Source organism: Montipora capricornis, chromosome 11 (genome assembly GCF_036669925.1).
Source record: "Montipora capricornis isolate CH-2021 chromosome 11, ASM3666992v2, whole genome shotgun sequence".
NCBI classification, from domain to species: domain Eukaryota; kingdom Metazoa; phylum Cnidaria; class Anthozoa; order Scleractinia; family Acroporidae; genus Montipora; species Montipora capricornis.
Window position 1 is genome coordinate 41,057,563 of NC_090893.1, and position 13,107 is coordinate 41,070,669.

A 13,107-nucleotide genomic window follows, 5' to 3' on the forward strand; every position below is an offset into this window, starting at 1 on the left:
TCCTGTCTCTGTGGTCAAAGCGGGCCATTATCGCGCCCAACAATTTGATCGACAGTCGTCACTACAAACGTCACAGAAAGATAAGAATGACAGAATTCCATTCACCCTCACTTTCCATCCTCATAATCACGCAGTCAAAAGCATCATTCTTAGTAATTTTAAATTACTCCAAAATGATCCCGAGACTGGTAGAATCTTTTCGCAACCTCCACTTATTTCATTCAAACGCGACAAAAACGTAGGCAACTTTTTAGTTAGAAGCGCGCTCAAAACCAATGAGCAACCCGGCACTTTCAAATGCGCGCGCTCACGATGCAAAACTTGTCTTTTCATTGTTAACACTAGCAAGATATCGGGACCTAAGCGATCTGTTAAGATCACCGATCGTTTCACATGTACCTCCGCAAATGTCATTTATTGCATAACCTGTACGTTATGCAATAAATTATACATTGGTGAGACAGGTAGACGACTTGGTGACCGATTCCGCGAACACCTTCGCGATGTTGAGAAGAATGACAAGGATGCATCTAAGCCAGTCGCTCGCCATTTTAATCTGCCTAACCACTCCAAAAAACACATGGCTATCTGCGGCCTTTCCCTACATCTAGGTACGACGGAAAGCCGCAAGAATCTGGAACAAAAATTCATCTTTCAAATTGGCACCCTTAATCCTCACGGTATTAACGAACGCTTTTCATTTAACTAATATATTCCTACTTTTCACGTTGCCATGTTACCACCAATAGCATAGCTCCTACTCTACTATCAAAACTACACGTAACCCATAATCCCTCGATTCGCTCTGACGAAGGGCTAACGCTCGAAACGTCAGCTTTTAGAATCTCTGTACGGTGGTCAATTTACATTATCAACTCCGTTGATAAACCAAATTTTTGTATACTACTTCCCCACCGACGCAGCACCACAGTTTCTTTAGAAACTACCCCTCCATATCTCTAGTGGCTTTGCTTTCATAACCAGCTCCGGGGTGGATAATATTCAATCCCGTTCCTCCTAAGCTTAATACTACCGCCACCGGGATTTCAAACATGTTAATTAGGCCCCATAAAGCAATCCAGTCACCCCATTCACCGTCCATAGCCATCCTTCTCAGATAGGTATCCCATGCTCCGTGTTTGATAAATTCTCTGAAATGAGTCCCGTCCGGGGTTGTTGGATTACTACGGAGGTAATTTACCAAGTCACATCGCACTTTTGTGGCACTCTGCGAGACCCTTCCGCGGCGTATTAGCTGGTCATTCATTGCATGGAATAGACAGTTCCCATCTTTGGGGGCTGGAGGATGGCGATGTGTTAATCCTGCCTTTCTTAATTCCATGTCCAACCGACTCTTTGGTGATTTACCTTTGTCTGAAGCTTGCTTAAGCCTAGTTTTCATATGTCGGGAAAATCCCAGACGATCAGGGATTTCGCAGTTTCCCGACCGTCCCAGATTTTGCCGACATTTCGGAAAATCGCCAAATGCTTGTCCTAGATTCCCCCGATAATGACTTTGGCGAAAAATGGAAAGTGCTCAGAATCCCCAGCTAGCCATTGCTCAGGAATTAAAGCAAAAATATTGCGAAGGAAAAATAACATAAGAGATTTGTCCCAGGTGTGGAAGGCAATTCGAGTGCTACACACAAGGTGTATTTAAGAGCGGTGGAGCATTGCAGGTCTACGCAAATGATAGCGTTTTTTGTCATAGTTGTTTAATGGACGACTTTTAGTCAAGGACATGGGAAAAAACAAAACTGCAGTATTGCATGTTGAACCAAAGCTTATAGGCTAAAACATTGTGTTCTAGTTATTAATGTTACGATTGTTGCAAGCCGGGCCCGGGTGGCGTCCTTTTCGCCTCGTCAAAGAGATCAGTGGGCCGTTTCTCGAAAGCCCCTAAACTTTTCACATGTCACAATTCCCTCTTTATATCAAGAAGGGAGAGGGTTTAAGTGTTTCACAATCGGCTTTTAAGTTATCGGGAAAAAACATGCTAAAAGTCATCGGGACTTGTCGAGAAACAGGCCCCTGGTCACAATCGGTTTAGAATTGCGTCCGAGTTAGTTTTTGATGATTGTATCCGATAATCAAATGTGGCAAATTTAAACTATCATGAGGCAGAAACCTGTTGCTAGCCATGCATGATTTAAAGTGATTTTAATAAAAATAAGCGCTCTTCTCATTAATTCTCAATCCAGACCATTCCACTATGCCATTCCTCACTTTTTTTTCGGGATCATTTGCGGTCCAAAACGGGGATCATTTGCGTTCCGGGATCATTTGCGGTACAGTTTGGGGATCATTTGCGGTCCTGGTATCATTTGCGGTAGAGTTTGGGGATCATTTGCGGTTCTGGGATCATTTGCGGTCCTGGGATCATTTGCGGACCGGTACAAGCAGTCCACGAAAACTTTTAAGACGGAGCTTAGTAACCGTCTGCTTTTGTCACGGACGTGACCTGGGCCCTAGTGATATTAGTAACTGACAAAAATGGCGGCGGGGTCGCTATTTGTGCATTCTTCGGGGGAAAGAATATCTCTCTGCTGATTTGGATTCGCATTATTCTGGAGAATTGTGCTTTAAAGTGTGCAACCTGGCATAAAGCAAGTGTTTCAAGGGCAATAGACATTGTTTTATGGGTACAAACGTAAAGATTGTGGCGACGGGAAAGTTAAAGTGATCCCAAGATATGTTCACAACACAACAAGAGATCATTTTGGGACCACTTTGAAGGTGAGGAATTAATTTTTCTAATCAGTAATATGGAAAGAGACTAACGTCATTTATTAATGTTGTAAATTTGAACGTTTTCTTATGAGCAAAGTGTTTAATTTTCTAATTAAAGCAAGCTGTTGGCCCTCTTTAGTTAGACTACGTACAAATCTCCTTTGAAAGGTTCAACATCTAATTTCTCCTAACAGTATCATGGATTGGTACAGTGGTACAGTGCTGCGTTATGAGAATAAATAAAATCATTAGCTATGAAGAAATCGTTTGATAGCTTTCTTTCTTAGCTTAATTGCAAGTCAAGGATAATGCATCAGTCAATTCCAGCAGTGCCCATCCCCCCCCCCCCCCCGGGCTAACCCCGGGCTAACCCCCGGGCATTAGCAGTTTTTGTAAAAAAGGGGCAAATTCCCCGGGGTTGTGAACACATAAGCTGTGTAAATGCCCCGGTGGGGGGACGAAGAATGAGGGCAGTTACCCCTCCCCCAGGATTGTCGCCTGCCAATAGGTGCCTGTATTCGCAGGCTACTTTGTGTGCCAAGAATCAAGACATCTTAAATGATCTTTCATTGCATTTTACCCTCACAAGATCTGTCTTGAAGATCGCATCATTTGAATTCGTAACCCTTCAGTGTTTCATATAACTCCACTTTCATGAATTTAAAAATTGCTAGGCTAGTTTTGAATACGAAATGTGAAGTACTCGTGTTTATACAGTCTTCACGTCAGTGATTGGTTTTTGATATTAGTTCACCTTTTCGCCTTTATATTTCATATGCTTACAAGTATAAATGAAGAAATACCTAAAATTGGGAAAACATACCTTTAAAAATAGCCACAAGTTTTTCGAGTCTGTGACGGACAAGCTAGTCTTTAACGAAGGCCTCGTCTTTTCCGATAAACTCGTCCATGTTAATTCGAAAACATGTGTGTCAAATGCCTGGGGGTCGCCCCGGGGTAGGCTATTTCCCAGCGATAAAATTTGCGAATGCCCCACCCCCGGGACTGACAACTTCAGCAAATGCCCCACGGTTGCACTTAGTTCACTTCCTCTCTAGATTAGCTTTTGCTAATTGCAGGATAGTGTACAGTACTTTTCTTTATTTACATTGATGGAGCTGGTTAATGAATAAAAGTGAAACAGAAAACTGACAAGAAGTTTAGCAAATCAATCATTATTACATACTATTATATGGCTTGTGTTTGTAGCCAATATAATGCGCGCTCTGATTGGCTAATTTTTACTGAATTGTAGGGGTTTATTTTCCCGTAATGCCCATGGGCCGATTAAGGGCTTGCACAAGCAAAGCAAAAGGTAATTAAAAAGCCAGATAATGAACAACTTACTAACCGAGCTACATGTAGCTTGAGCCGTACTGGGGAATATTGGCCCTCGGTCGTTTTTGTCACGACCTCGGGCCAATATTCCCCAGTACGGCCCTTGCGCTCGGTTAGTAAGAAGTTAGTATTTAGCATAAACAAGAACTATTAAATTTTAATATTTAGTTTCAAGGTCTGGAATTCTTGTTAGGGTTTTTTTCGTGCATGATTTATTTGCTTCCTTTAATAAAATGCCTATGAAGTGAGAATTTGTTGAATTTGCTCTGTTCTAGGATAAAAAAAATGGTGTTTTTACAAACGCTCAAAGTTGCACATTTTTGTTCTTTTAAATTTAAAGTAAGAAGTATTACTTTTTAACGCATTGACTCCGAGGTGTGGGACTTTATTTTACTCTCAGACTGTCTAACACCAGACGATCTTACTTGTCAATGGGGGTGGTCCAGGGCGGTTCAGGTGACAGTGCGTTCAGATTAAATTAAATTTGTTATTGTCATTTATATTCCTAATGTTCATACATATGAGAATTAATTTGGGGCACCTGTAGACTCGATTAGTTTACCAACTATTTAGTTGTCCCAAACTCTACACACACAACAATAGTACCTCAAGTATATTTGTTCTTTCTTCTCCCTAAAACGTTTTCCCCTTTCATTGTTTCATAAAAATTGTATTCATTCGATTCTTTTCTATTCTACAATATGCATTATATGTATTACACGATTTTGTTGTAACACTACCTACTACATGTATATAACTGTATAAATTATCCTAACTTTTACATTGTATGTACATGATTTATTCTCTGAGTTAAAATTAATAGAAATTGACTTGACTTGACTTGGCTTTCTAAAAATACATGTAAATCCAAGGGACTGGGTCAACTTTTATTGAATAACAAAAGCTTCTGACATTATTTTGTGTGCAGAGGTTTCCTTCACTCATTGTTTGCACCCAAAGCTACAGTACAATCTTTTGTTACATGATATTTTGGCCGCACACTTCAGATATTTCAATTTTTCCTGGAAATTTTGCCCAACTTCCAGCACTCATAAAAGCTCCAGATAAAACTTTTCATCCTAGACAACTCAAACTTTAGTATTCCGAATTTAAATCATTTAACTTTCAAAAAGTGCAGAAACAACTCTTGCCTGACAGACATTTTAAATTTAACTTAAGTATTGTTAATTCTATTATGTTTACAAAATACAATGTGCATCTGTTTTTCGATAATATTACTAACGAGTATGTCCAGCATTTGGAAGACTTAACTTTACATTTAGGGCCAGATTATGCAGGCACTTTGTATTAGAAGAAGTTTTCGGTAATTTTAGTTGTTGTTTTTCATTATTCTATTGTCCACCCACTCTTGGTTTCAAAGATGGCTGTTTGTACTGATGATGATTTTATCTTTGACTTGTGTCTTGATATTGAAGTTGGTTGTACAATGTACCTTAATTTTGGCCCTGCTGTTCGGTAGATGGGCAGTGTAAGCCTATTGCGATCTTTTCCAAAGTTCACAAAAGCTGACACAAGGGCTGCGACTGATGCTTGTCCTCTTAATTTTGAAATGATGTTTCTGTAAATTTCCAAATATTTCTTATAGCATGCCCGAAAATTCTTATCAGTTGTTCTAAGCTTCAGTTCGATGTCATCGCTTACTTGTCAGTGAAGTCTTATTAATAATTATGTTCTCTAATTCAAACTCGTCATCAATCGCGGAGTCTTTTTCAGGTGAGTGGATGCTACATTGTGCCTCGTCTGGCGTTTTGCACAAAGAGAATTGACATCTACATGTATAGGGGCACACTGGTCACCACTGTCCATTTCCATTTTAGGAAGCTTTTGACAGAGATGAACAAATTTTTATAATTAAAGTTCTTTGTGATTTCCAATGGCAAGTTTGCAAGGCTGAATCTTTCTTCTGGTCTCTGAGGAATAAAGTTGGTACCGGCAATACCATTATTTTATTTAGTGCCACTGCAGCTTGATGAGCACAGGGATTGCCATTGCTTCCCATAGGGCAGCTACACATTCCACTTCTGCAATCTACCTCATAGCTTACTTCTTAAGCAGTTCTGCTTCAAACATACAGCGATCAACTTGGTGAAGCTCTTCATTTCCTTAACTTTACAACAAGGATTTGGATGATAGTGACACTGAAAGTGAAGAGGAGAATTTACAACAGCCAGAAGTAGTTTCTTTGATAGTATGAAGCTGGATTGTAGAAGCTGTTGCACCAAAACACTAGGAAGCCAGATAAAGATTTTCCAAATGCAAGGCAAACAATTTTCTTTGAAAATACATTTGAAGGTCTTCTGTGATAAACGTGAAGAGTTCAATGAAATTGTAGGCCCTCTTTCGTTAAATATGTTGATCAAGGATTCAGTGTACATGTAATTGTGACAGTTATTTCCTCTGGTGATTGGATTTTTGCAATGGCAAAGAGCTCACTCTTGCTGCCCTTTTAAAGATCTTTTTTCATACTCTTGGTAACAATTGGGATATTTTGCAGTAACCATACCAGTTACATTGCAATACAGATTCTGCTGCTGCTTGGAGGAGTTCTTACAAGTTTTTGAAAATGTTCCATCAATTGTTGATGATTATCTCTATTTATGTTGTTGCTGGAGTTATATAGCCAACGCCAGATAGTTTGCAGGAAGTGGAAAGTACAGAGCAATATTATTACTTCTTTCCAGGTGTCTAAAAGAGCCCCCCTTTGTCCAGAGTCATCATCAGTCATAAAAATATCTGGACCTGTTTTTGGTCCTCTGCCACCAAAGGCATGCGGAGGTAACATATTTTGTACTTTTTCAAGGCAATTGCCTTATGACATGCTGTGATTGCCCAGATGTAATCCACACACCTACATGTACATTTGTAGTGGCAGTCAGCACCAGCAGGGTGATGTGTGCACGTGAAATACACAGGGTTATTGTGTGGGCTTTGCTCACACTAAGTTGTCATCCACAGTATTTGTCGGTATATGAGTCTGAATTGTCATGTGGTCCTCAAGACTTTGCGGAGGCTTGGGTGCTAGTGCATGGATAGTAGTGGTGGCCATTTTGTTGCCTTTCCGTTTGCTGTGATTTGTGTCTACGTTGTGCTGCTTTTGAGAAAATTTTGCTTTGTTTCCCCAGCCTTGAGACACCAACTAAAGGAAAGTGGTCTTTCATTTTTGGCGGGTACTGAATGTGGACATTTTGAATTTGTTTAGATTTATCGAAAATCTGGCTCTGTACTTTCCTAAAACGAAAACGATTGCAATCTCATTTCGTTCATTATCTTTGTCAGCTGTTGATAGAGGGGAGTTATTTCGCTCACGCAAGCAAACATTTTAATATCGTCCTGACGATTCAGTGCAGATTACACCACCTAATAGGAGTCGTTTTAGTTTTCTCGCACGCCAACATTTGTATGCTCTAATTGTGCGGGTTCAACAACAAAATCTCAAAGAGTCTGATAAATGTTACAGACTGAAATAATTATATTGTTTTTTGTGTGTGCACTGAACTTGCTCTGTTGAGAGAATTTTTATTAACACATTGAGTCACTGCTTACGAGCCAGAAGGCCCATCAGGCCGGCGCTTATCTCCGGTTTCAGTAGCATTAAGCGACTAGGAGTATTTATACTCCCCCCTGGATGGGATGCTAGTCCATCGCAGGGTTACCCCCAGCATTACGCCGGTACCCAATTATACACCTGGGTGGAGAGAGGCACCGTGAGAGTAAAGTGTCTTGCCCAAGAACACAACGCAATGTCCCCGGCCAGGCCCCGAACCCGGACCACTCGATCCGGAGTCGAGCGCACTAACCATGAGGCCACCGCGCCTCCCACATTGACGCCTGGGGTTTCCCCATTGACGAGCAAAATCGTCTGGGGTTAGACAGTCTGGGCAGTTTCGGCCAGTGTAGGTGTCAAAGGGTTAATTTGGACTACAGTGTAAGTGCTAATCTGCTGGCTTTTCCCTGTCATATTCAAGATTCATTCCCTGTCATATTCAACATCAACAAGTTGTTCAGGCACAGTGTTCATTGGAGAGCCTGCCTTTGTAACTGTTTTTTTGTCTTGTACTTTTTTTTAGCAGCCTCTTGTTTTTTTTTTTTGGTCAGTTTTTTTCGTTTGCACTGGCATAATTACAGTGTACAGTGTATATACCATCTTGTAAATAAAACCCACTTTCCGGTTCTTGAGCGACCACCACTTTCCATGTGGTATTTTATGTTAGATAATGTAGCAAGTTTGGACATCCAGTTGTCTACATCATCCTTACAAGTCATGTCACATTCTTGATTATGATACAGAACTGCATTCTTAAGGTACATTGTAGGTAGATATCTCTAGTAGGTGTTGGGTTTTTTTCTTTTGGGTGGCACAGTGCAAGAGTAACAATGATCTTCATTTATGCTAGTCGACTACAGTAGGAGTTAAAACGAGTTGATGGATTCTTCTTTTAACTGGTAATATTTCCCTTATTACTGGTAATACTGTGCACTGGCGTAGAATTTCAACTTGCATTGGAAGCTTGGGTGTCTGAAGAGGTATTGTTTGTAGTTTTTCCTTACACAGAAGTTGTGTTGTCAATAATTAAGCTATGATTGTCTATGAAGATTTTAGTTTCAGGCTTCCCTGCCCCATTAGTTGTGTAATGCCTTGTCAATCTTGGTTGCTCAGCATAGTTTTTCTTGAAGCTTTATCTGAAAGAATTTTTGGGTTGTAAGTTGTAGCTTGGTTTGGGTTGTCAGGGGGTTAGGGTTATAAAATCAGTCGATTCTTGGTTGTCCATAATGTCCAACAGCGTTTCATTTGAAGCATTTTCTGACCCACTTCCTGTCTTGCAAGTTGAAGTGTGCTTGTCCAACAGGATAATGTTTGGGTCTTTCCCTGACACAGTTGTTGTGTAGTCAGTTGAAGCATCCTCCTCAGTAAGGAAAAAGACAAAAGGAGGCTCTGCTCGCAGGCTGCTTGATTGTCTAACAAGTTGCCATTTAGGGCTTTCCCAAAACCAATTGTTTTCATGGCAGTGGCAGCTTTGTTTGATGTTGATTTGCCAGTCTGAGAGCACTGGTGTTTCCTCTTGGATGCAGGTTTTCCATTTGGCTTTGTACTTACTTAGAGGTATTATATTTTTATGCTTTTCAGAATTTTTCACATGTACAGAGACAATGAATTCCATACAATGTCGAGTATGAGAGAGTAACGAAAAGTAACCTTTTGATCTTGAGTAAAATCAAGTGGAAATTCTAGGGCAATGTGCTCTGCCTATGTGGCTACAAACACCCCACATTCATCACTGTTGAGCTGCTGTGCAATGTCAGATGAAGGAATTACAAAAATTAAAACTTCCAGTTCTTCAAGGTCCAAGTATTGATCCCATTGATGGAGGCACAACACGGTAGGAAGTTATTGACTCTAGAAAAGGCCATTTTTGCACCAGCGCCATCTTACAGAGAATCCAGAAAGACTGAAAAGTTCTCTTCCAGGTTCACACCAACTAGGCACCAGGGCCTGCCATGGTTGAATGGTGCAAGAATGACCTCTGAATGTTGAATATTTGGATAGAGTTGATGAAACTTGTACTTCAGATATTAATTGTTCTCTGGAGGGTGTTGCCATTCTTAAAAACATGTCTGAGTTGAGAGAAGGTACTTTGTTACCGGCTGCAGTGGTCTTCTCCGCATTGATAAGAAGAATGTTAGACAGCCAGAAACCTTCCTCTTCTTGCCTGGGCTAAAGTCTATTAGATAATGGTTGCCACCGTCCCAGTCACATGTTCTCGAGTGTTGTGGGATGTAATTTTCAAAGGTTTCAATCAGTTTGGCTTGCTCTTTCTCTGATTCACATATTGGTGTATACTGAAGACCTGGGTAATCTTTTGCTGTTTCTTTTTTTTTTTTCTGCAATTTTATTCACAGTACGAACACTTACACTACTTACAGTATAAACATTACACTACTTATACTTACACTTGTCCTTTTTATACCTGGACAAGTCACAATACATAAGAGCAAAATACAAAGCAATTAACAATATGTTCCTAATAACACTGCACTATCACTAACAATCCATTTTGCATTACAATATTGCTTATTTACATTACATTTTTAACGGACAAGCAGAAATTAACTTAACTGAAAGTTTGCCCATTTTTCCCGCAAACATTCCATCTTTTTATCGATATGTCTCCATCTTTTGCTGTTCTACACAGGTCTGGATTTCTTATATCACACCATGGCTCCTTCATGGGGGGCGCTTCCATGTTGGACTTGGATTGTTTCGTGGCTTTGTAATCTCACAGGCTGCTGCTCAGTGTCACTCCGTATTGAGAAAGAACTTATTCCTTTTCAAGAGACTTCCACTATCGGGTCATCAGAAAATTAAATCTCTTTCATACACTGTAGAACACCAGGTAGGCTTTTTCATTGATAGCTTCAATTGTACTACACCTTTTGGTGTGAGTGTCATCTGCAAAGTAGCAAGACCAATTTCTCTTCATGTAACACACATAGTGGCCAGAGAAAAGCTTGTTGCCAGTGTGCACCACCACAGCAACAAGCTTGTAGGACACTCGTGAGATTTCAGTTGACTGGCACTTGTTAGGGGTTTGTATCTCACAGAGCTGCACCATGTCATCATATTTCACCATGTTCTGGTCCAGAGCTTCTTACCATTGGAACTGAATCGCATTTATTGTACAATGATTATTTTCCACTGAATTTATCAATTATTTAGATTAATCTGTAAGCCAAAGTCTTTTTGTTCTTTAAATTACTCATTCAGCACCTGTCATAAACAGTTTAGATTGCATTTACAAGACTAGTACATGTTGTCTTTCTCTGCCTTGCATTGAGAGTATGTAATGTGTTAGTCAGTTAGCACTGCAGTCATCAAGTCCCCAGTACTGATGCTGATCACGTATGCTGTATTTCTTGTAGGTCATCACACAGAACATACCTTTACAATGAAGAGGAAGGGTTTCCATTGTAGAGAATGCAACTCACGTTGTTGCATGTCAAGCATAGTTCAAGTTTCACTTCTCAGATTGAAGAAAAACATTTTTAGAAATGACTGATCACTATGCTGGGGTATGAAACCACTGTTTTGGTATTCACTGGTTTTGTAACCCAGCTCACGGCAAAATTCTTCAAAAATACTCAGCAGCATACTGCTGCTTTCCTTTCTGAAAATCTGAGTTGATGCTTGGAAGCATGCAGATAAGTGAGTTGGGATGAACTAACCCAGGAGCAGTCTTGTAGGCACGGATTTGGTACTGCACACTATGCAGGGCTTTCCTGTGGAACATTATTTATTTTTGTAAGGTACTTATCAGGCAATGTAATTTGCCTTGTCATAATTATGTCATTTGATTGGTTGTTGGAAGCATTTTTGACAATAAAAAAAGGCCACCAAAAATTTTAAAGTATGTCTAAATACTCTGAAAAAGAGAGGTAAAACATGTCCACCAAAGTATGCATTAATTGCAAAGTTTACCAACTGAAGTGGGCTTTTATTGGTAAGTGGACTGGTCTGGAGGTGGTTTTTGTTTTTTTTTTTTGCAAAGAACAGTTATATTCTTGGACAATCAACAAATTGTTGTTAACCCAAACCTACATGTATGCATTCAGTAATTTTAAGTCATGGACACCCATTATAATAGGTAGCTCTGTTGCACATACACATGGACAGTAAGCTAAGTCAATCTATTTATTTATTTGCACATTCTTCATGTACACTGTATATAATGGTAAAGTGATGATATGATAGAGCGTTTTCACAGGACGTCACAGCGGCCATGTTGGTGTTTCAAAACAAAGAAATGACAGCCATGCTGGTGTACCAAACTAATCCTCCGGGCATTGAACGCTATTTTTATGCAAATACCTTCTTTTGTTTCAGTAATCCAATATGGCTGCTGGTCATGTGAGTGAAAACGCTCTTTATAAAATTATATAGCTCTTTTAAAAAAAGAAAAAAAAAAAAAAAACGGGTAAGAAGTACTACAAAAAACAAGGTGAACAGGGGCCAAAACAATCAATTCAGTTAAATTCTTTGCTTATTTTTACATTGCACACAGTAAGCACTGTGTAAGTGGGTTTCATCACAAGTTAATGACCTTGATGGGTCTAACTTTTAATCCTTCCTTGAAACAAAGTAGGGGATTTTAGGTAAATTGTTATGCCCAAAAATGGAAATAAGCTCAATTGAGCAGCGGTTCAAAAAAATAAATGGTATCCCCTCCCTGCTTTGTGATGAAGAGACAGGTCAGCTACATTAATTCCAAATAAGGAAATTTAAAACCTTAAAAAGTCACCAGCTTGAAACCAGAATTAAACACATCAAGGTTATCACCTTCTTGTTTCCATGATAACCAATAATGTGTTACTTTGGAAAAGTTATTATAACTGCACTTTGAACATGGCTTCTGATAGGATGCGGAAAAAAATTAAAGATTACGCGGAAATTTTTGGCCATATTATACGGAAACATGCCTTGATTATGCGGAAATTTAAACAAGTTATAAAACTAATAATTAGGCCCGTCCAATATATTTACATGCTTATGGTAAATCCGTAATCGAAATTGCAACCAATACAATCGCATTTGTGACAGAATTTTTGCACTAACTGATTAAAATACATGGAGGAGTCACCAATTTGCGACCAGCTTTCACCGTTGAAATAAAAGGGTTAGCAGTTGGGATTTTGCCGCAACTTTGGGTAAAATAAAGAAAGCGATAAAAAATTATTTTGTTGCTCGTCATGAATTTTGTTCCAATTTAGAGATAATGGAGCAAAATTGTAATACCTTTGGAGCGCGATCCATTCCTCTCGATCATTGACTTGGGGTTCGTTTGATTCACAGTAATCCGTAATAATAATACTTGAAGTGATGAATTCAAAACGGTATGCCTGGCGTTTTGAAGCAACAAGGATAATAAAGATATGTTTAAAATTATAGCATTTTAGCAGGTGTTTGACATTTTTAATGCGAATCTCCGTAAAAACGAAGGATTTCTAACTTGCATTCCATGTAAT

The 13,107-nt window shown here is 39.4% G+C and overlaps 1 protein-coding gene across 7 annotated transcripts in view; it reads left to right on the forward strand.

Annotated features, from left to right (window-relative positions):
• The window catches only part of LOC138024274 (uncharacterized), an 847,896-nt gene extending 836,411 nt beyond the window's left edge, over positions 1-11,485 (forward strand). For 4 of the 7 annotated variants that reach the window (XR_011126951.1, XM_068871434.1, XM_068871433.1 and 1 more), the window contains 2 exons: positions 10,281-10,481; positions 11,008-11,485. Coding sequence is in view for 3 of the 7 variants with exons in the window: in XM_068871434.1 (XP_068727535.1) it covers positions 10,281-10,481; positions 11,008-11,037 (231 nt within the window). In the remaining 4 variants the exon portion in view is untranslated. Of the gene's footprint in view, positions 1-2,448; positions 2,737-4,456; positions 4,525-10,280; positions 10,482-11,007 lie in introns of those variants that run through there. The other 3 variants (XR_011126949.1, XR_011126952.1, XR_011126950.1) reach the window with 3 other exon arrangements.
• The last annotated feature ends 1,622 nt before the right edge of the window (positions 11,486-13,107 follow it).